Below are 24,463 nucleotides of genomic sequence, written 5' to 3' on the forward strand. Positions count from 1 at the left end.
CGGTGTCGAAGGCTGCTATACCTCTGACATTGGCAAAACATCAGCTAACCTGTCTCAACTCTCCTCCACCCACTAAAGCCAATTCACGCTGTATCTTTGCTGGTTAATTGGCTCCCTAAACAACCATAAGTCACAAAGCCCCCTTGATACAAGTTTGAAGCATTTAAGCATTTGAATTAATTCCAACTCCAGCCTGTTTATCCTTATTCCATACACCTCTCTTTCTTTCTTCTCTCTAATTTCTCTGTGACCGTTCTCTTCCGTACCCCTTCACCCGCTTGCTCTCTCACCCTGCCATCTCTCATGGGACTGACTCCCTGCTAAAATAAAGGTTAAATAAAAAATAAGTGAAATGCAAATAAAAATCAAGTGTTTGAATTGGGTCTTGTGTCAGATGAACTGTTGGTTCCTCAACTTCGTTCTGATCATTTCCTATTAATATCCAAAGTGTTTTCTTTTAGTTCCTACCATTAAAGTATGTCTAGATGTAACTGATTGAAGAAGAAAAACGACACACACAAACCAAAAAGATAGATCACCAATTAAGTGCTTTATTAAAAGGTAAAACAAAAATAACATAAGTCATATGTGTATGTATACCTATATATTTATACATAGCAAAAATAATTGGCATGTAGCACAGTTCTCTAGCACGTACAAGCACAACAAGCTAAATAGAAAGTGAAAGAGAAGCATTTTCATACCAGGAATCAAAGCAGTCAATTTCACTTTTGTCCTAGAGTGGGGGAGAGAGGAGCATAATGGACAGCCTTCTCTCCAACGGAAATGCTTTTAAACAAACCCAATATTTTACCTGGTGCAAGTTTGTTCAATCCTTGGCATTGCCTTGCCAAGCAAGCAGAAACAGGCAACTAATATCCAAGAAAGCACCCAAAGCAACTAATGGTTATTTAAATTAAAGGGACAAATTCTGTGGTCACTTGCCATGAATGAGATGTTATGTTTTTGCTTTCACATCAACACGCACAGATGTACATTATGAGACTGATCTTTGAATCAGTTGTTAAAAGTTTGGGAGCCTTGACCCCCAGTCTTACCCCCAGTCTACAGGAAGGTTGCCCTCTCCTCTGTTTACAGTGGAAAGGCCTTGGACCAATCCACTGAGACCCAGTCCCTCCACCACCACTAGGACAAGTGCCATGGCAACAAAATGATTGGCTTCCAAAGCAATTGAAGAGCATTAAATGTACAAGTTCTCATGAACAGAAGTTTTCGTCAGGGATGTTTGTTTCGCAAGTGTGTGTGATTGTAGTAAAACCAGTTTTTTAAAATCCAGATCTGACTAAAATCCTGTGGAGAATTCAGATTGATTGTTTTTTGGATAATGACAATGAGTAAAGAAAAATCCCTTCTCACAAATCAAATACACATGAGTAGCAAATTATTTCCTGTTTTTGCGCACAACTGACATCCATTATTTTCCGACTGTCAGCGGATGTCATTTCCTAGACAGACAGCAGGTGGACCACCAAATTCACAGGTTCTTCTGCACATCGACTTGCATGCAGAATGATGGGACTGATAGTGTTGAAAATCCTAACACGGTTGGATCTTGAAACCAATCTAGTTTTATATAGGGTTGCAAAGGAAGGGTATATTACATTGCAATTTCAAAGTTTACCAGTAAACTACCTGAAATTTGGTAAATTTCAAGGATTTAATGTAAATTATCAAAAAACATCTAGTGGCCCTTCTGGGGACTTCAGATGACCACAGGTGTCTGTTATGATCTCTGGCCCTCTGTGTGGCCTTATCATATGTCAAATATATAACAATCAAATAAGAAGATTTTAATATTTAAAAAAATACAATGGCAAAGTTGTAAAACATTATTCTAAATATAAACCATCAATTTAGTGAATACCACTGGTGTTTAATATGAGGGATTAAGCATGAAATATCCTTTCTATATGTTTTTACACACTTTTCATTATTTTACAAGACTATGTCAATATGTCTTTGTTGTAAATGTTTTGTAGCTAAACTGGTGTCAGTTTAGTCAATAGTTCGAAGCATTGCAGAGTTAATTGAAAATAATGCCATTGTTGATTACATTCTAATTGAATACATGTCCTCTTGAATCAAATCTGCTAGAAACTAATGGACAATATGAAAACTATATATGAATACGTTTTTAAAAATGTATTCAAGTATAAATGACCAAAGTTATCATAGATTGCCATATATTACCTGTTAATTACCAAAAAATACAGAAGATTCCAGTAACTTCGTTAAATTACCGGTAGCTTTGCAACCCTAGTTTTATGTAAACTAGCATTCTGATTTACTGTGCCACTGTGTCATCAAACAGGAGAACACCTGATGGAAATGGAAATATCATTCATTTGTTTACTAAAGGGAATATGCATATAGTTCCATAAGTTCTAACTATATGCATATAGTTCTATTAGTTCTAACTGAATGCATATAGTTCTATTAGTTCTAACTGAATGCATATAGTTCTATTAGTTCTAACTATATGCATATAGTTCTATTAGTTCTAACTATATGCATATAGTTCTATTAGTTCTAACTAAATGCATATAGTTCTATTAGTTCTAACTGAATGCATATAGTTCTATTAGTTCTAACTAAATGCATATAGTTCTATTAGTTCTAACTAAATGCATATAGTTCTATTAGTTCTAACTAAATGCATATAGTTCTATTAGTTCTAACTAAATGCATATAGTTCTATTAGTTCTAACTAAATGCATATAGTTCTAACTAAATATATATATATATATATATATAACTAAACTGGTTCAGGATCAGACATAGCTGGACTTCTAAATGTGCTTCTATAAAGTATGGCAAACTACAAAGCTTCTTTTTGACACATTCTGTTTTCTCTTAACAGAGGCACCATCATGTTTTGATAGGAGCAGGGCACATATATAACAAAACCAAAGACACATCCCTCAAAAACAACTCTCTTTTGTTACACTGTATTAAAATGATAATTGTTTATCTGTATTTCTTAACAATACAGTAAATTAGATTTTTTTTATCAGTTCTTTTCTCTATATTTATTCAAAATAAATTCAGAATATTTTGACTTACTTATGTACATAAGTGCAAACGAGGTGAATATCACACATTCGTACACCGGTTGAATCCCTTAAAGCTCCAGCGAGCATCAACATCTCCCAGCACAGCTGGGCAGGCCACAGGGGGAAAGAGACTTCATACTGAGGACCAATCCAAGAGCTCGGTGACATCAGCACTCCCTGTCCAGGTGGACAGAAGGCCTATAGTATAAGCCTATGAGCCTAGGTGAAAATTGTTGGCAATACAATGCATAGAGACGACGCATAGCAAATTCTGTACAGCATGTATGGGCCAGTTCAACTCCAATGTAATGTGCTGATCAAAAACAGCAAATCAAATCAGGTCATAAGTCTACAATGACTCAATTTAGCAGAATTATTTCAATCTTGTATCCAGTCCCAAAGTCTCTTTACCCTCCTGGTATTTAAGGTGATCATTTTAAAAGCTGAGATGTGTTCTTACTCTCCAAAAAAACAAAATACAGAAATAAAAACGAATCAAACCCAAAAGATAAACAAACAAAACACCTGATCTCCCCAGAGGACCTTTGGACATTAAGGATTTAACTTGACTTTTTCTTACAAAATATTCAATCATCTTGCAATCCAAGACAATCTAACAAGACATTCCCTTTCTGAATAAGTTAATGTTGTACATTATTTCAATTCATATGTGAAAAAATTCACAATTAAGATTGACAAAGGTAGCCATGTTGTCGTTCTGTTGCCACAGCAACAACAACAACGTACTATTAATAAGTAACAATGAATCTATCATTGTATAGATACAAATGTATATATTTTTTTATATAATTTCTATTTTTAGTTTTTCTTAAATGGAAACTACACCAACTATTAATTAAGTATCAATGAAGATTATCTTACTTTCATGCTATGACTTTTTTCAAATGTCGAATAAAACAATAAAAACAAATCTAAATGGGTGAAAATACCACTAACAGTTCTGTCCATAAATAGTCACATCTTTGATATTGTGATTTAGGAATAAAGACAAAAAATGTGACGGAAATTCGATCAAGTACCATTTAGAGAGGGAGAAACTTTGGAACATACTGGTAAAGGATGAAGAAAGAAAGAATCATATATTTGTACCAACAACACTACAATTACTCTAGTTAACTATGTTCTTGTACAAGGAAAACACACCTCTTAAACATGTAAGTTTACTTAAAATGCTAACGCCCCCCCCACGAGGCACATTTTCTTTTTCTTAAATCAAGTATTTTGTTATTTCCAGCTGGATAGCAGTTGGAGAAGGCATAATGATGTGACATAGAGAGGGGGGGAGAGAGAGAAGATAGATTTTCATCTTGGCTGGGCAACGCAAGTCCTTCAAAGCTATACAATTTAGACAAAATGAATATGTCTAGACATTCTAATATCAATTTCATTGATTAAGAGAGGACCATTTCTAATATGCATCTGAATGCATCAAAGAAAGGAGGAAAATGCAGGGACCACACTTGTCCAAATATATTTCTGAAAGTACTCATCACACTCACAAACATGTAAACATAAACCTATATAACAATACACACACATACTTAAAACATTTCTTAACACAGTATGTTTTCTTAACGTGGTTTGCATTTGACCTCTTAATAGAAATAGCCTATATAGTGAATCATTACATTTCAACATGCCGCTAGAGTTTTGCGCTATTAGATACATTCACCACGTAAATGACATGACTTAAACATGAATAGCTTCCTGTCAATATCCATTTCCCCCAAGATGTGGAAAACGTCTCAACATTTCCACGTCCAACTCAGTGATTCAGTGTCATTAATGAAAACATTTAAACACGCCACCCACTCAGGCTAATTACCTTTTTTATCTCATCAAAAGATGAGACAGCACAGCTGTTTCAACGAAGAAACTACAGAGACACGACAGATCAATGGCGCCAGACAGGCAGTGCTAGTCAACGTATCATCTGTTTGAAAAGACTGAAAAGTCAGTTATTACAGTGTATGGACAGTGATTGGTTTCAGAAGACTTGAAAACGAGTGAGAGAGGCACATTAAAACTCACCTAAACATATCAGCTAATGTATTGTCTCTATCCATTTTCATAGCAATTCTGCTCCATTTTGTAATAATTCTGGATACTATTTTAAGACCAAATACTTGACTCCAGAACTGATCAGTTTCTCTTTCAGTCTCTCACTATCTCCTTCTATTTCCTCCACTTAGGTCGGTACTGTCCCACCAGGTCACTATATTTGTAGCATTTAAAGTCTGCTGATGATTGAAAGTAAGGACACAGTGACTATGATCAAATACATGTTTTACAGACAGAACAATTTCAAGCTTACTCAATATACTCCCTGCAGAACCACATTTTTTTGTCAAATCCATTCCATTAAAATATTCTTAACACAACATATAGAAAAATGTATACCACTTACTTAAACATACTACTATGAATGCAGGAGATTGACCCCAAAAAATATCTGCAAATATCAGTTGACGTCTGACAGAGAAAGGCTCATTGAAGGGGAAACATCCACTCAGATATCAATCCGACAACAGTAAGGGAATTCTATTCAGGATACAGTATACACCAATGATTGGCACAGACAAACCTCCATTATAGAATCATTGGCACACAGGTAAGCATGCTAGACCTTTCAGACAAGCAAAGCAACTCCCCTGATGCAGCCTCTGCAGTGGTTCCAGAAAGTTCAAGAAATATTAATAAGTATTATTTCAGATTTCGCCATTGAATTTCATTTTTGGTTTCAATAATGTGTCCTTCCACGAATAGATGACCTTTTGGGAAGTGTAATTTTGTCAAAAATAACGCTTTCACTTAATTGTAACATTCTGTCATGAGGAGCACATGTTGAAATTCATAACAAACATGTTTTCCCATCTCAAGAGGTTTAAAGTTGAAATCCACACAAGGGGAATAACAGCGCCATTCTTCGGCCCGAGCAAAGGTGATATTGTTTTTGTTTTGTTGATTAATCGGAGGAGAGGAGCATCCGGCATCGTGGTAAAATAAAATAGCAGTACATTGATGTTCTATCATGCGTGCACAGACGTTCAATGATGTCAGAGGGGGAATTACATTAAATAAGTAAAACATCTTCAGAAATGACCATGAAAACATCTGAAAAACTTGGGGTTAAGTGAGTTAAAATCTTCCTAGAAGTTGGACAAACAAGACATGGGACATGGCAAAATGTGGATTTTCAGAGAAAACAAATAACTTATTTGAATGAAAATGGTTTTTGTTAAGTTAGAGCATAGTCTCTCTAAACAGATGGGTTGCCTCCCACAACGCACCAGTTTTCCAGCATACACGTCTGTACTAAGACAAAGTCAATTTGACATAGAGTAAAAGGTGGAGTTGGGATTTCCTTCTTTCTTACGTCACTGCCTTATTCGCTTGTTGCCCAAAATAGTAGCTAACAAGTTGGAGCTCACAGAGGTTGTTTTAATGAGTGTATTTCACAAGTGGCTAGTTTGCATCAACTACCTTCACTAAAACCACTGAAAAGGTTTTGCCTGCAAACTTTGGTTTCAAATTGCGAAGTTCTGGCATGTCTGGCTCTACAGGCCATGGTAAGAGTTCTTCACAATTCCTGCCTGCATTCTAAGCCCCGCCTACCCAAACTTGTGATTGGTCTGTCTGAAGAGGACAATTTCCTTTTCATGATTCCCAGTGCTGTTGCCCGAGGTCTGGGATTGACGAGACTAGTTAGAGCATCGATGTACGTGATCTAACAGTTCAATTGAAAGGCACTCTATTCGTGTAACGACCCAAAAATCATCTCATGAAGAGAGCTTGTCACAGGACCTAGTCCTCCTGAACAGAGAGACCTTTCGACAGGCAATATATACACAGGAGGAGCTATAGACTTGTGTGTCAATAGAAACACTTCTCTATACTTTGTCTGAGATCAAGGCTATTGGGTTTTAAGTCATTGACTTCAGTTGTTTTGGGATAAGACATCAAATCTCCTACATAGCTGGGAACTCAAAAGGCACAGACAAATGAACATCATATATGAGACCTTGGGTGAGATTTTTGAATTGGAACCATAGGAGCTTAGCCTCTCTGAACTAAGGAAATGGCTCACATAATAACACACTGCTTTTAAGCTTCAGCCGTCTTGAAACGTACTGTAAACATTAAATGGGACGCAACACATTTCTTTGAAGTGAAAAAGAAAAGATGAAGAAAACGGCATTGCATTCTAGAATGATCTACAGGATCCAACCTCTGCAGACGACTTCTAAAATGATCCAACATCTGCAGACTACTTCTAAAATGATCCAACCTCTGCAGACTACTTCTAAAATGATCCAACCTCTGCAGACTACTTCAAGAATGATCCAACCTCTGCAGACTACTTCAAGAATGATCCAACCTCTGCAGACTACTTCAAGAATGATCCAACCTCTGCAGACTACTTCTTTCTTCTTGTCTGACTTGTCACTCATTTTCTTTCCAGACTGTCTGACTTTGAGGGAACAGTCAGCTGTGTAAGATTATACGACCTTACGCCTCATATCCTCAGCTTAGTCTCCAAGAGGATTTGCTGTTTTTAGTGTGTATGTGTATTTGTGTGTTAAAGGTGTGGGTTTGTATGGCTGTAAGAACTGGGGAGCCTCTCCTTCAGTCTGCTCCTTCAAGTCAATGTGCATCAGTCTGGGCTGGCTTTACATCAACAGTAATGGGTCCAAGCTTTAGTATTGCCTGTGATAAATGTCAATAAATCCTTGTCAACTTCTTTATTATGTGAATACCTCCTTAATGAGTATAACACTACCTCTCACTTGGGGTGCACTGTAGGTTAGGCACATGTTTGTTGCATTCAAATAGTTGACTGTGGTATTTTTGGGGCAGGGTTGGTTGGTTGGGGATGACTAAGGGTTTGATGGTGTTGTCGGGTGCTTTAACTGGGGTTTCACGGGAGGGTTACTGGGTTCAGTGCCACCGGAGCAGCCATCAGGAGTTTGGGGAGAGGGCAGAAGTGGGCTTCCATGGGGACGCACTGAAGGTCCACTGGGTCGGCACTCAGAACCTCTGAAGGGTCTACTGGAGGAGATGAGAGAGAGACAGAGAGAAAAAGGGGGAGAGAGAGAGAGAGAGAGGAGAAAGGGAGAGGGGAAGAGGAGAAATGAAACCTAGAAAACAACTGGAGAGAGGGATAATGTCATTTCACCAAAAGTAGTACAGTATTGTAATGCATCAACTTGCTCTGCACTGACTCAGATGAATGATGATTGGCTAAAATAAATTGATAATAAGATGATAGTTGGAGCTGTATTGTTAGATTTCAGTGCAGCCTTGGATGTTATTGATCATAATTTGTTATTATAGAAAATGGCTTTACATCACCTGCTATCACATGGTTGGAAAGTTACTTATCCAATAGAACCCAGAGAATGTTCTTCAATGGAAGCTTCTCTAACATCAGATATGTACAGTGCAGTGTTCCTCAGGGCAGTTGCCTTGGGCCATTACTCTTCTCTATTTCTACAAATGATTTGCCACTTGTCTTACAAGAAGCTAAAATGACTATGTAAGCTGATGATTCCTCACTCTACATGTCAGCACCCAAAGGCAGTGAGCTCATTGAGACTCTTAACAAGGAGTGACAGTTAGTGTCAGAATGGGAGATTAACAATAAACTTGTCTGAAACCTAAAGCATTGTATTTGGTTCAAAACATTCTCTAATACCTAAACCTCAGCTGGAGTTATGCATAAAGCGTGTGACCATTGAGTAGAAGAAGCTGAACTCCTAGGAGTAACATGGATGGTCAGTCCTCATGGGCAAGTCATTTTGACAAAGTTGTTGTGAAGATGGGGAGAGGTACAGTATGTGTGGTATGAAAAGAAAGCTGCCGCTGGCTCAAAACAGAGCAGCACACCTTGTCCTTAACTGTACACACAGAACTAACATCAATAACATGCATGATAGTATTTCCTGGTTGAGGAAACATTGACTACTTCTCTTTTAGTCTTTTTGAGAAGCATTTGAGTGTTGAAAATGCCTAACCATTTGTATAATCTATTTGCATACACTTCAGATTGACATACAGTGCATTCGGAACATATTCAGACCCCTTGACTTTTTCCACATTTTGTTACATTACAGCCTTATCCTAAAATTGATTAAATACAATATTTTACTCATCAATCTACACACAATACACCATAATGAAAAAGCGCAAACAGGTTTTTTGACATTTGAAACTTAAATGGAAGAAGCTTGTAACCACCAAGAATCTTCCTAGAACAATCGGGGGAGAAGGGCCTTGGTCAGGGAGGTGACCAAGAATCTGATGGTCTCTGACAGAGCTCAAGAGTTCCTCTGTGGAGATGGGAGAACCTTCCAGAAGGACAAACATCTCTGCAGCACTCCACCAATCAAGCCTTTATGGTAGAGCGGCTAGACGGAAGCCACTCATCAGTAAAAAGCACATGACAGCCTGCTTGGAGTTTGCCAAAAGGCACCTAAATGACTCTCAGACCATGAGAAACAAGATTATCTGGTCTGATGAAACCAAGCTGGAACTCTTTGGCCTAAATGCCAAGCGTCACATCTGGAGGAAACCTGGCATCATCCCTACGGTGAAGCATGGTGGTGGCAGCATGAAAACCTGCTCCAGAGCACTCAGTACCTCAGACTGGGGGCGAAGGTTTACCTTCCAATGGGACAATGACCCTAAGTATACAGCCAAGACAACGCAGGAGTGGCTTCGGGACAAGTCTCTGAATTTCCTTGACCGGCCAGAGCACAGACTTGAACCATATCAAAGATCTCTGGAGAGACCTGAAAATAGCTGTGCAGCGACGCAACCCATCCAACCTGACAGAGCTTGAAAGGATCTGCAGAGAAGAATGGGATAAACTCCCCAAATACAGGTGTGCCTGTAATCGCTGCCAAATGTGCTTATGTAAATGTGATATTTTCGTTTTTTAAAATATATATATTTAAACCTGTTTTTGCGTTTCCATTATGGGTTATTGTGTGTAGATTGATGAGGGGAAAAAACAGTTGAATATAATTTAGAATAAGGCTGTAACATAATAAATTTTGGAAAATGTCACGGGGTCTGAATACTTTCCGAATGCACTGTACATCTAATTGTTTTTTCTATGCATCATCAGGACAGAACAGCAGTTGGGTAAGCTCAAGGGGGGAGGTGTGTGTCTCTTTGTTAACAACAGTTGGTGCGCAAGCTCTAATATTAGGAAGTCTTGAGGTTCTGCATGCTTGAGTTATAATACCTCATGATAAGCTGTAGACCATACTATTCACCAAGAGAGTTTTCATCTATATTTTTCGTAGCTGTCTATTTACCACCACAAACCGATGCTGGCACTATGACCGCACTCAACGAGCTGTTTAGGGCCATAAGCAAACAAGAAAATGCTCATCCAGAAGCGACGCTCCAAGTAGCAGGTATTTTAATGCAGGAATAACTTAAATGGTTTTACCTCATTTCTACCAGTATGTCACCTGTGCAACTACACGTGAAAAAACTTTAGATCACCTTTACTCCACACATATAAATGCATACAAAGCTCTCCCTTGCCCCCTCCATTTGGAAAATCTGACCATAACTCTATCCTTCTGATTCCTGCTTACAAGCAAAACCTCAAACAGTGACTTGCTTAATACGGAAGTGGTCCGATGCAGTGGATGCTAAGCTACAGGACTGTTTTCCTAGCACAGGTTGGAATATGTTCCAGGATTCATCTAATGGCATTGAGGAGATTACCACATTAACCACCGGCTTCATTATTAAGTACATGGATGACGTCATCCCCACAGTGACCATACGTACATGTCCCAACCAGAATGGTAAATGGTAGAGCTGCCGCTTTCAAGGAGCGGGACAATATTTTGGACGCTTATAAGAAACCGCTTTACTCTACCTGAGGAACCATCGAATAGGCAAAGCATCAGTATAGGACTAAGATCGAATCCTACGACACCAGCTGACGCTTGTTGGATTTGGCAGGGCTTGCAAACTATCCCAGATTACAAGGGGAAACACAGACGCGAGCTGCCCAGTGGCATGAGCCTACCAGAAGAGCTAAATGCCTTCAATACTCGCTTCGAGGAAAGCCACACTGAACCATGCATGAGCGCACCAGCTGCTCCGGACGACTGTGTGATCACACTCTCTGTAGCCACTGTGAGTAAGACCTTTAAACAGGTTAACATTCACAAGGCCGCAGGGCCAGACTGATTACTGGGATGCGTACTCCGAGCATGCGCTGAACAGCTGGCAAGTGTCTTCACTGACATTTTCAACCTCTCCCTGACCCCGTTTATAATAACTACATGTTTCAAGCAGACCATCATATTTCCTATGACCAAGAAAGCCAAGATAACCTGTCTAAATGACTATCGCCCCATAGCACTCACATCTGAGTGCTATGGGGCTTTAAAAGGCTGGTCATGGCTCACATCAACAGGAAATCCAGGTTGTCTATACTAAGCGGTGTCAGAGGAAGGCCTTAAAAATGGTCAAAGACTCCAGCCAAGTCCTAGACTGTTCACTCTGCTACTGCATGACAAGAGGTACTGATGCACCAAGTCTGGAACCAACAGGACATTAAACAGCTTCTACACCGAAACCATAAGACTGCTAAATAGTTAGTCCGGATAGCTATTTGGTTAACTGTTTAACTATGTGCATTGACCCTTTTTCCACTAACTTTTTTCACATACGCTGCTGCTACTATTTATTTTCTGTCACTTTAACCCTACCTATATGTACATACTGTATCTACCTCAATTACCTTGTACCCCTGAACATTGTCTTGGAGCTGGTACCCCGTGTATATAGTCAAGTTATCGTTACTCATTGTATATTTATTATTAATTATATTATTACGTGTTTTACTTTTCTACTATTTCAGTAACAAAAAATTCTCTGTATTTTTGGGAAGGGCCTGTAAGTAAGCATTTAACTGTTAGTCTACACCTGCTGTTTCTGAAGCATGTGACAAATAAAAATGTATTTTATTTGACAGATAGAGTGACACAGATGGCTTAACACTAGACCCAAATGCAACAGAATCCACCCCAAAAAATCTACTTTCAGTGTGTCACATTAAAACGTGACTGAAAAAAAGTGAAATGTGAAACACATACAGTATGTATGTATATTAAATTATAAAAAATGGGAGTCTTAATGGCCAAAGACCTGACACCATACAGATAGAAACCAAAGAGAGAACCCAAAATGAAGGGACAAACCTGATTGGAGGAGGCTGATTCTGCGAAAGGAACATTGGTGACTGGGGTCGAGGCCGACGAAACAGTGGAGGTGGTGGCACCGTGCATCATGGGTACTTTTATTCAGGCGAGTTGGACGAGAGACAGGGGGGATGGGTGGGGGGAGGGGGGGATGTTATGGTTACCATGGCGAAATGTGGAAGAGGAGTAAAAGTCATGGCAAGAAGTCATGTGACGACATTGCCAGGGGGTGAGGGGTTTCAACACGAACCAAGACATGCAAATGAAATAAGAGAAAAATTAAATGACATGACTTATTCCAATTAAAGGAGAAGCAACTATGTTAAAACTGATGAACAATATTCAATATTGTCTCAAATCTAAAAGTCGTTAACAAAATATGTCAAAAATCCTATTTCATACAATCGAATCAGACTAAGGCATCTGATGATTGTATTCAGATGGAGGGAGTACATGTGTAGGGAGGGAGCAAATGAATAACAGAAAAAAGAAGCAAAATACTATTTCTGTGAACCACAGACTCACACAAAAACGCAAAGGCATTAGCTAATATAATATGACACTCATTTATCATCCTTATCACATAACTGAATCACATTAATATGTTGAGGAAATATTTTAAAAATAATCAAATAGGTTAGCCTGTAGATGGGAAGGAGATAGCAGTGTGTACACAGAAGGCTAAGGGTCGTGGTCAAAAGTAGTGTTCCATAAAGAGAACAGGGTGCTGTTTGGGACAAAGTCACCATCTCCCTCCTGACTGACATTATGATTTCATTAAGGTGAAAGGTCAGATAGTTTGCGTCCCAAATGGCACCCTATTCCCTTTGGGTGCACTACTTTCCAACAATTCTGTGGGAGTGTGATGCATCACGTGCTGCTTCAAAAAGGGAATGAATACATCCGAAACAAATGCAACAGACAGGTATACAGGCCGAATGTGTAGAAATCAGCATCATCATGTTAAATGCAGAAGGGTATGGATGAAAAAAAAATACCGGGTGGGACATGCATAAAAAACAGAAACAGCTTATAGAAAAGCACAAACACTGACATGCACGCACACACACGCACACACGCACACACACACACACACACACTTTCTGATTTTACAGTGAGAGCTACCTCCCCCTAGATAGAGTAAGAGGAACTACCTTCCCCTAGATACAGTAAGATGAGCTACTTTCCCCTAAATACAGTAAGAGGAGCTACCTCCCGCTAGATACAGTAAGAGGACCTACCTCCCCCTAGATACAGTAAGAGGACCTACCTCCCGCTAGATACAGTAAGAGGACCTACCTCCCGCTAGATACAGTAAGAGGACCTACCTTTCAGTGATTTTACAGTGAGAGCTACCTCCCCTAGATAGAGTAAGAGGAACTACCTTCCCCTAGATACAGTAAGATGAGCTACTTTCCCCTAAATACAGTAAGAGGAGCTACCTCCCCCTAGATACAGTAAGAGGACCTTTCCCTAGATACAGTAAGAGGAGCAACTTCCCCCTAGACACAGTAAGAGGAGCTACCTTCCCCCTAGATACAGTAAGAGGAGCTACCTTCCCCTAGATACACCTTTCACTAGATACAGTAAGAGGAGCTACCTTCCCCTAGGGACAGTAAGAGGAGCTACCACCCCCTAGATACAGTAAGAGGAGCAACTTCCCCCTAGACACAGTAAGAGGAGCTACCTTCCCCTAGGGACAGTAAGAGGAGCTACCTCCCGCTAGATGCAGGAAGAGGAGCTACCTTCCCCAAGATACAGTAAGAGAAGCTACCTTCCCCTAGATACAGTAAGAGGAGCTACCTTCCCGTAGATACAGTAAGAGGAGCTACCACCCCCTAGATACAGTAAGAGGAGCTACCTTCCCCTAGATACACTAAGAGGAGCTACCTCCCGCTAGATACAGTAAGAGGAGCTACCTTCCCCTAGATACAGTAAGAGGAGCTACCCCCCTAGATACAGTAAGAGGAATTACCCCCCAATAGATACAGTAAGAGGAGCTACCTCCCCCAAGAAAGAGTAAGAGGAGCTACCTTCCCCTAAATACAGTAAGAGGAGCCAACTCCACCAGATACAGTAAGAGGAGCTACCTTCCCGTAGATACAGTAAGAGGAGCTAACACCCCTAGATAGAGTAAGAGTAGCTATCTTCCCCTAGATACACCTTTCGCTAGATACAGTAAGAGGAGCTACCCCCCCTAGATACAGTAAGAGGAGCTACCTCCCCCTAGATACAGTAAGAGGAGCTACCTTCACCGAGATATAGGAAGAGGAGCTACCTCCCCCTAGATACAGTAAGAGGAGCTACCTAGATACAGTAAGAGGAGCCCTTCCCCAGATACAGTAAGAGGAGCAACTTCCCCAGATACCCAGTAAGAGGAGCTAGATAAGAGTAGCTATCTTCCCCTAGATACACCTTTAAGAGATACAGTACCTTCCCCCTAGATAGAGTAAGAGTAGCTACCTTCCCATAGATACACCTTCCACTAGATCCTCTTAGATACAGTAAGAGGAGGTACATCCCCCTAGAAACAGTAAGAGGAGCTACCTTCCCCTAAATACACCTTCCCCCAGATCCCCCTAGATACAGTAAGAGGAGCTAACTTCCCCTAGATACAGTAAGAGGAGCTCCCTCCCCCTAGATACAGTAAGAGGAGCTAACTTCCCCTAGATACAGTAAGAGGAGCTACCCCCCCTAGATACAGTAAGAGGAATTACCCCCCAATAGATACAGTAAGAGGAGCTACCTCCCCCAAGAAAGAGTAAGAGGAGCTACCTTCTCCTAGTAAGAAGGAGCTACCTTCCCCCTAAATACAGTAAGAGGAGCTACCTTCCCCTAGATACAGTAGATACAGTAAGAGGAGCTACCTTCCCCTAGATACAGTAAGAGGAGCTACCTTCCCCTAGATACAGTAAGAGGAGCTACCTTCCCCTAGATACAGTAAGAGGAGCTACCTTCCCCAAGATACAGTAAGAGAGAGCTACCTTCCCCTAGATACAGTAAGAGGAGCTACCTCCCCGTAGATGCAGTAAGAGGAGCTACCTTCCCCTAAATACAGTAAGAGGAGCCAACTCCACCAGATACAGTAAGAGGAGCAACTTCCCCTAAATACAGTAAGAGGAGCTACCTTCCCGTAGATAGATACAGTAAGAAGGAGCTACCTTCCCATAGATTCACCCCCCATAGATAGAGTTCCCATAGATTCAGTAAGCTATCTTCCCATAGATACACCTTCCCATAGATTCAGTAGATACAGTAAGAGGAGCTACCTTCCCATAGATACAGTAAGAGGAGCTACCTCCCATAGATTCAGTAAGAGCTACCTTCCCATAGATTCAGTAAGAGGAGCTACCTTCCCATAGATACAGTAAGAGGAGCTACCTTCCCATAGATACAGTAAGAGGAGCTACCTTCCCATAGATTCAGTAAGAGGAGCTACCTTCCCATAGATAGTAAGAGGAGCTACCTTCCCATAGATACAGTAAGAGGAGCTACCTTCCCATAGATACAGTAGGGAGCTACCTTCCCATAGATTCAGTAAGAGGAGCTAAGAGGAGCTACCTTCCCCTAGATACAGTAAGAGGAGCTACCTTCCCCTAGATACAGTAAGAGGAGCTACCTTCCCATAGATACAGTAAGAGGAGCTACCTTCCCATAGATACAGTAAGAGGAGCTACCTTCCCATAGATTCAGTAAGAGGAGCTACCTTCCCATAGATTCAGTAAGAGGAGCTACCTTCCCATAGATACAGTAAGAGGAGCTACCTTCCCATAGATTCAGTAAGAGGAGCTACCTTCCCATAGATTCAGTAAGAGGAGCTACCTTCCCATAGATACAGTAAGAGGAGCTACCTTCCCATAGATACAGTAAGAGGAGCTACCTTCCCATAGATTCAGTAAGAGGAGCTACCTTCCCATAGATACAGTAAGAGGAGCCCATAGATACAGTAAGAGGAGCTACCTTCCCATAGATACAGTAAGAGGAGCTACCTTCCCATAGATTCAGTAAGAGGAGCTACCTTCCCATAGATACAGTAAGAGGAGCTACCTTCCACTAGATGCAGAAAGAGTATCCGTTTCAAGGCTGCTGAGCCTGCCCTGTGCACTGGTTCACTACTTCCATAGATATAAAATAATTGGATTGGTGGAGGCATTGGCTAGTTGGAATTTCCACCATATTTCTTACACCAGTCATTTCCTTTCAAATCAGTTGAAGGAAGTGAACAAGTCCACACTTTTGGAGGAAGGAGAGATAATTGGGACATAGCCTAAGTCTTACTGTACGGAGAGACTCAGGGGTCTGTCAGCTGGACCTTCCTATGTCAGGTGAACCAGTGTGCACTTCAGGAGAAGGAAATATTATAGCGATGCACTCAGAGTTAGAGAGGGTAGAGTTTATCAAATACAGCTATAGTAGGTAGAGGGAAGGTAGAGTGGAAAGTGAAGGTGGAGGTAAGGGGTCAGGTAGAGAGGGAGGTAGAGGGGGAGGTCGAGGAGAGGAAAATGGCTAGATAGGGGGAGTAGAGGGTCAGGTAGAGAGGGAGGCAGAGGGGGAGGTAGAAGGCTAGATAGAGAGATGTAGAGGGTCAGGTAGAGAGGGAGGTAGAGGGGGGGGTAGAAGGCTAGATAGAGAGGGATGTAGTGGGTCAGGTAGAGAGGGAGGTAGAGGGGGGGTAGAAGGCTAGATAGAGAGGGATGTAGTGGGTCAGGTAGAGAGGGAGGTAGAGGGGGGGTAGAGGGGGGGTCGAAGGCTAGGTGAAGGGTGAGGTAGAGGTGGAGGTAGAGGGGAAGGTAGAGAGGGGTCAGTAGAAGGAGATGAAGGGCAGGTAGAGGGGAGGTAGGTAGAGGGGGGGGATGTAGAGGGTCAGGTAGAGAGGGGGGGGGATAGAGAGTCAGGAAGAGAGGGAGGTAGAAGGCTAGGCAGAGGGGGAGGTAAAGGGTCAGGTAGAGAAGGAGGTAGAGGGGGGGTAGAAGGCTAGGCAGAGGGGGAGGTAGAGCGTCAGGTAGAGAGGGAGGTAGAGGAAGAGGGGAGTTAGAGGGTCAGGTAGAGAGGGAGGTAGAGGGGAGGTAGAAGGCTAGGTAGAGGGTCAGGTAGAGAGGGAGATAAAGGGGGAGGTAGAGAAGGAGGTAGAGGGGGGTGTAGAAGGCTAGGCAGAGGGGGATGTAGAGGGTCAGGTAGAGAGGGAGGTAGAGGGGGAGGTAGAGGGTCAGGTAGAGGGGGAGGTAGAAGGCTTGGCAGGGGGGGAGGTAGAGGGTCAGGTAGAGAGGGAGGTAGAGGAAGGGGGGAGTTAGAGGGTCAGGTAGAGGGGGTAGGGAAGAGGGGGAGTAGAGGGTCAGGGAGAGGGAGGTGGAGGAGGGGTCAGGTAGAAGGCTAGGCAGGTAGGGGGGTGTAGGGCTAGGCAGAGGGGGATGTCAGGTAGAGAGGGAGGTAGAGGGGAGGTAGAGGGTCATGTAGATGGTCAGGTAGAGAGGAAGGTAGAGGGTCAGGTAGAGAGGGAGATAGAGGGTCAGGTAGAGGGGGAGGGGTCAGGTAGGGGGAGGTCAGGGGAGGAGAGGGAGGTAGGTAGAGGGGGAGGTAGAGGCTCAGGTAGAGGGGATAGAAGGGTCTAGGTAGAGGGGGTCAGGTAGAGGGAGGTAGGGGGGAGGTGGAAGGTAGAGGGGGAGGTAGAGGGTCCGGTAGGCAGGGGGAGTTAGAGGGTCAGGTAGAGAGGTAGAGGGGGGGAGGTAGAGAGGTAGAGGGGAAGGTAGAGGGGAAGGTAGAGAGGGAGGTAGAGGGTCAGGTAGAGAGGGAGATAGAGGGTCAGGTAGAGGGGGAGGTAGAGGGTCAGGTAGAGAGGGAGGTAGAGGGGGAAGTAGAAGGCTAGGTAGAGGGGGAGGTAGAGGGGAAGGTAGAGGGTCAGGTAGAGGGGAGGTAGAGGGGAGAAGGCTAGGTAGGGGGTTAGAGGGTCAGGTAGAGGGAGGTAGAGGGAGGTAGAGGGAGAGGTAGAGAGGGAGGTAGTGGGTCAGGTAGAGAGGGAGATAGAGGGTCAAGTAGAGGGGGAGTAGAGGGAAGGTGAAAGGCTAGGCAGGGGGGGAGGTAGAGGGTCAGGTAGAGAGGGAGGTAGAGGGGGAGGTAGAGTGGAAGGTAGAAGGTCTGGTAGAGAGGGAGGTAGAGGAGAGAGGGGCTAGGTAGAAGGATAGAGGGTCAGGGAGGAGGGAGATAAGGGGGGTAGTGGGTCAGGTAGAGGGGAGGTAGAGGGGGGTCTAGGTAGAGGGGGAGGTCAGGTAGGTAGAGGGAGGGAGGGTGGAGGGGGGTAGAGAGGGAGGTGGAGGGGGGGATAGAAGGCTAGGCAGAGAGGGAGGTAGAGGAAAGGGGGAGTTAGAGGGTCAGGTAGAGGGGGAGACCAGCTGTGGATTCCCCTCACCAGTGAATCCAGGCGCTGACAAGAGGCGGCTGTGGGGGTGCCTGCAGCTGCTCCAGTCCCGCCTCTCCCAATGGCCATCCACTGCTAGCGGGGCCGGCCCTTTCATAAGCCCTACAAGAGACGGGGCAGCAGGCTTAAACTGAATCCTAAATGGCACCCTATTTTCTACATAGTGCACTACTTTTGACCAGAGCCCAGAGGTCAAAAGTAGTGCACTATATATTTATAATAGGGTGCTATTCTGGACACAACCTGGGAGACCAGCAACCTCATACTGACTAGGCTGGAACTGAGATATCTGAGCTGACATAGAGAGACACACACACACTCTAGCAAACTCTAATAATACACAACTAAAATGTTGAAATAAGTTGTTTTTTTTGTATCAGAAATTAAAGTGGGGTGACAAGTGCAAGCACAGCGGCAGGTACACAGACAGACAGACAGACAGACAGACAGACAGACAGACAGACAGACAGACAGACAGACAGGCAGACAGGCAGACAGGCAGACAGACAGGCAGACAGGCAGACAGGTAGACAGGCAGACAGGTAGGCAGGCAGACAGGCAGGCAGACAGGCAGACAGGCAGACAGGCAGGCAGACAGAGGACAGGCAGACACCAGTGGGACAACATGAAGGCTCCAAAATGACTAATATCTACAGTCATATCCTCCAAGGTTCTTGGTGTTGGGGTCTGGAACTTAACTATGATTCTAGAATCTACTACAACTAGAACTACTAAACTACAATCTGAGAACTACATCCACTATCTTCAGAGGACGTGTTGCTGATCATTCTTCCCCTCTCTCCTAGCTATCTGGCCAACCACAGAGTCCATCTACTACCAAACCCCCTCTCTCCTAGCTATCTGGCCAACCACATAGTCCACATACCACGAACCCCCCCTCCTCCTAGCTATCTGGCCAACCACATAGTCCATCTACCACGAACCCCCCCTCCTCCTAGCTATCTGGCCAACCACATAGTCCATCTACCACGAACCCCCCTCCTAACTAGCTATCTGGCCAACCACATAGTCCATCTACTACCAAAGCCCCTCTCTCCTAGCTATCTGGCCAACCTCATAGTCCATCTACCACGAACCCCCCCTCCTCCTCCTAGCTATCTGGCCAACCACATAGTCCATCTACCACAACCCCCCCTCTCTCCTAGCTATCTGGCCAACCACATAGTCCATCTACTACCAAACCCCCTCTCTCCTAGCTATCTGGCCAACCACATAGTCCATCTACCACAAATCCCCCCTCCTCCTAGCTATCTGGCCAACCACAGAGTCCATCTACCACAACCCCCCTCCTCCTAGCTATCTGGCCAACCACATAGTCCATCTACTACCAAAGCCCCTCTCTCCTAGCTCTCTGGCCAACCACATAGTCCATCTACCACAAATCCCCCATCCACCTAGCTATCTGGCCAACCACATAGTCCATCTACCACGAACCCCCCCCCCTCCTAGCTATCTGGCCAACCACATAGTCCATCTACTACCAAAGCCCCTCTCTACTAGCTATCTGGCCAACCACATAGTCCATCTAGCATGAACCCCCCTCCTCCTAGCTATCTGGCCAACCCATCTACCAGTCCATCTCTTAGCTATCTGGCCAACCCATAGTCCATCTACCACCCCCCCCCCCCCTCCTCCTAGCTATCCGGCCAACCACAGAGTCCATCTACTACCAACCCCCCTCTCTCCTAGCTATCTGGCCAACCACATAGTCCATCTACCACGAACCCCCCCCCTCCTCCTAGCTATCTGGCCATCCACAGAGTCCATCTACTACCAAACCCCCTCTCTCCTAGCTATCTGGCCAATTACAGAGTCCATCCACTACCAACCCCCCTCTCTCCTAGCTATCTGGCCAACCACAGAGTCCTACTACTACCAAACCCCCTCTCTCCTAGCTTTCTGGCCAATTACAGAGTCCATCCACTACCAACCCCCCTCTCTCCTAGCTATCTGGCCAACCACAGTCCCCACACCTCTTCCAAGCCCCCAGCAGCAGTGAGTGACCGAGCCGACCTACCCATGCCTCCTGATGGCGCCATGCACAGGACTGAGCCTGCCACAGCATGCAGAGATGGGGAGAGAGGGGGATGAGGGGAAGGAAGATGGGGACAACAGAAGGAGGTGATGAGAGGATGGAGGAGGGGAGCAAAAGGGGAGGAGTGATTGACACAGAGAGAGTGACGACAGACAACAGGACAAGACAAAAACAACATTCAGGTTAGTGCAAGCCACAAGAACAGCGTGTAAATAATGGCTAATATAACCTGTCACAGTCAACTAGAACACAGCAGAGACAACATGGAGGCTTAAAGGCAGACAGACAGAACACAGAACACGGGAACAGAGCAGTGGAGGGCATAGGATGCAGAGAGCATTAATAGTGTTCAATTGCTCATTGCTGTTAAGTTTGGATGGATATGGCATATCAATTGTTATTGTGATACTTTAATAGCAATATAGACCTGATGATGGAACAGCTGAGGAAAGTGGAGGAGTGGATCAGTCAGAGATCTATACATTCTCTCCCAGAGTGTGCTGGGTGCTGTTGCTGCATACTTTAGGCCACCTAGAGCAGATTGTGCCAGTATTTGTGCGTGATAGCAGGGCACCAGTTAAGCATGGGACAAAGACACAGAGTGCAGGGGACAGAGAGGGAGAAAGAAGGAGAGAAAAATAGAGTGAGAGTAGGAGGGAAGGACAGAGTACACCCAATAAGCTCTATCCCAGACAGAAGGACAGAGTACACCCAATAAGCTCTATCCCTGACAGAAGGACAGAGTACACACAATAAGCTCTATCCCAGACAGAAGGACAGAGTACACCCAATAAGCTCTATCCCTGACAGAAGGACAGAGTACACCCAATAAGCTCTATCCCTGACAGAAGGACAGAGTACACCCAATAAGCTCTATCCCTGACAGAAGGACAGAGTACACCCAATAAGCTCTATCCCAGACAGAAGGACAGAGTACACCCAATAAGCTCTATCCCAGACAGAAGGACAGAGTACACCCAATAAGCTCTATCCCAGACAGGACAGAGTACACCCAATAAGCTCTATCCCAGACAGAAGGACAGAGTACACCCAATAAGCTCTATCCCAGACAGAAGGACAGAGTACACCCAATAAGCTCTATCCCAGACAGAAGGACAGAGTACACCCAATAAGCTCTATCCCAGACAGAAGGACAGAGTACACCCAATAAGCTCTATCCCTGACAGAAGGACAGAGTACACCCAATAAGCATTATCCCAGACAGAAGGACAGAGTACACCCAATAAGAATTATCCCAGACAGAAGGACAGAGTACACCCAATAAGCCCTATCCCAGACAGAAGGACAGAGTACACCCAATAAGAATTATCCCAGACAGAAGGACAGAGTACACCCAATAAGCTCTATCCCAGACAGGACAGAGTACACCCAATAAGCTCTATCCCAGACAGAAGGACAGAGTACACCCAATAAGAATTATCCCAGACAGAAGGACAGAGTACACCCAATAAGCTCTATCCCTGACAGAAGGACAGAGTACACCCAATAAGCTCTATCCCTGACAGAAGGACAGAGTACACCCAATAAGCTCTATTCCAGACAGAAGGACAGAGTACACCCAATAAGCTCTATCACTGACAGAAGGACAGAGTACACCCAATAAGCTCTATCCCTGACAGAAGGACAGAGTACACCGGATAAGCTCTATCCCAGACAGAAGGACAGAGTACACCCAATAAGCCCTATCCCTGACAGAAGGACAGAGTACACCCAATAAGCTCTATCCCAGACAGAAGGACAGAGTACACCCAATAAGCTCTATCCCAGACAGAAGGACAGAGTACACCCAATAAGCCCTATTCCAGACAGAAGGACAGAGTACACCCAATAAGCTCTATCCCTGACAGAAGGACAGAGTACACCCAATAAGCTCTATCCCAGACAGAAGGACAGAGTACACCCAATAAGCTCTATCCCAGACAGAAGGACAGAGTACACCCAATAAGCTCTATCCCAGACAGAAGGACAGAGTACACCCAATAAGCTCTATCCCAGACAGGACAGAGTAACCCAATAAGCCCTATTCCAGACAGAAGGACAGAGTACACCCAATAAGCCCTATCCCAGACAGAAGGACAGAGTACACCCAATAAGCTCTAACCCTGACAGAAGGACAGAGTACACCCAATAAGCCCTATCCCAGACAGGACAGAGTACACCCAATAAGAATTATCCCAGACAGAAGGCCAGAAGCTCTATCCCAGACAGAAGGACAGAGTACACCCAATAAGCCCTATCCCAGACAGAAGGCCAGAAGCTCTATCCCAGACAGGACAGAGTACACCCAATAAGCCCTATCCCAGACAGAAGGACAGAGTACACCCAATAAGCCCTATCCCAGACAGAAGGACAGAGTACACCCAATAAGCCCTATTCCAGACAGAAGGACAGAGTACACCCAATAAGCTCTATCCCAGACAGAAGGACAGAGTACACCCAATAAGCTCTATCCCTGACAGAAGGACAGAGTACACCCAATAAGCTCTATTCCAGACAGAAGGACAGAGTACACCCAATAAGCCCTATTCCAGACAGAAGGACAGAGTACACCCAATAAGCCCTATCCCAGACAGAAGGACAGAGTACACCCAACAAAGCTCTATCCCAGACAGAAGGACAGAGTACACCCAATAAGCCCTATTCCAGATTCCCAGACAGGAGGACAGAGTACACCCAATAAGCCTATCCCAGACAGAAGACAGAGTACTATCCCAGACAAAGGCTCTATCCCAGACAGGAGGACAGAGTAACCCAATAAGCCCTATCCCAGACAGAAGGACAGAAGCTCTATCCCAGACAGAAGGACAGAGTACACCCAATAAGCTCTATCCCAGACAGGACAGAGTACACCCAATAAGCTCTATCCCAGACAGAAGGCCAGAAGCTCTATCCCAGACAGAAGGCCAGAAGCTCTATCCCAGACAGGACAGAGTACACCCAATAAGCCCTATCCCAGACAGGACAGAGTACACCCAATAAGCTCTATCCCAGACAGGACAGAGTACACCCAATAAGCTCTATCCCAGACAGGACATTGTAAACACTCAGCACAGAGAGAGAGTTCCTCAATACTCACAAGGAACCCGCTTTCTTCTCTCATGTCCCTACAATATATTCTATACCATAACACATCCCCTCTATCAAATAGACATCCACTGGTATGTGTATCAGTACTCCTGAGTAATATGTTCATAGTAATATGTTGTAGTACTAATGTTTGACATAACAATAGGTTCATAGTAATATGTTGTAGTACTAATGTTTGACATAACAATATGTTCATAGTAATATGCTGTAGTACTAATGTTTGACATAACAATATGTTCATAGTAATATGCTGTAGTACTAATGTTTGACATTCTGCTGTGTCCTTTCTTCTGTCTGTTTCCATGTGCAGTCCTTATTTAGACCGTTGGCAGTTAACTTGTCCCCCAGATGACAGTACAGTGTGAAGCTGCCATGTCAGTCTGTCTGGCCTAGCTAGCCCTGTGTCAGTCTGTCTGGCCTAGCTTGCCCTCCCCTATGTCAGTCTGTCTGGCATAGCTAGCCCTGCCCCGTGTCAGTCTGTCTGGCCTAGCTAGCCCTTCCCTGTGTCAGTCTGTCTGGCCTAGCTTGCCCTCCCCTGTGTCAGTCTGTCTGGCCTAGC

General features: G+C 43.9%; 1 protein-coding gene across 7 annotated transcripts in view; it reads right to left on the reverse strand.

Moving 5' to 3' along the window:
• Nucleotides 1-531: 531 nt before the first annotated feature.
• mbnl3 (muscleblind-like splicing regulator 3) overlaps nucleotides 532-24,463 on the reverse strand; it is a 101,440-nt gene continuing 77,508 nt past the window's right edge. For 2 of the 7 annotated variants that reach the window (XM_064973341.1, XM_064973348.1), the window contains 3 exons: nucleotides 18,732-18,842; nucleotides 12,329-12,423; nucleotides 532-8,244 (listed from right to left, as the gene is read on the reverse strand). In XM_064973341.1, coding sequence (XP_064829413.1) covers nucleotides 8,014-8,244; nucleotides 12,329-12,423; nucleotides 18,732-18,842 — 437 coding nt within the window. In that variant the 3' untranslated portion in view covers nucleotides 532-8,013. Of the gene's footprint in view, nucleotides 8,245-12,328; nucleotides 12,424-18,731; nucleotides 18,843-21,223; nucleotides 21,328-24,463 lie in introns of those variants that run through there. The other 5 variants (XM_064973344.1, XM_064973345.1, XM_064973342.1 and 2 more) reach the window with 5 other exon arrangements.

The sequence above is a fragment of the Oncorhynchus masou genome, chromosome 9 (assembly GCF_036934945.1).
Source record: "Oncorhynchus masou masou isolate Uvic2021 chromosome 9, UVic_Omas_1.1, whole genome shotgun sequence".
NCBI classification, from domain to species: domain Eukaryota; kingdom Metazoa; phylum Chordata; class Actinopteri; order Salmoniformes; family Salmonidae; genus Oncorhynchus; species Oncorhynchus masou.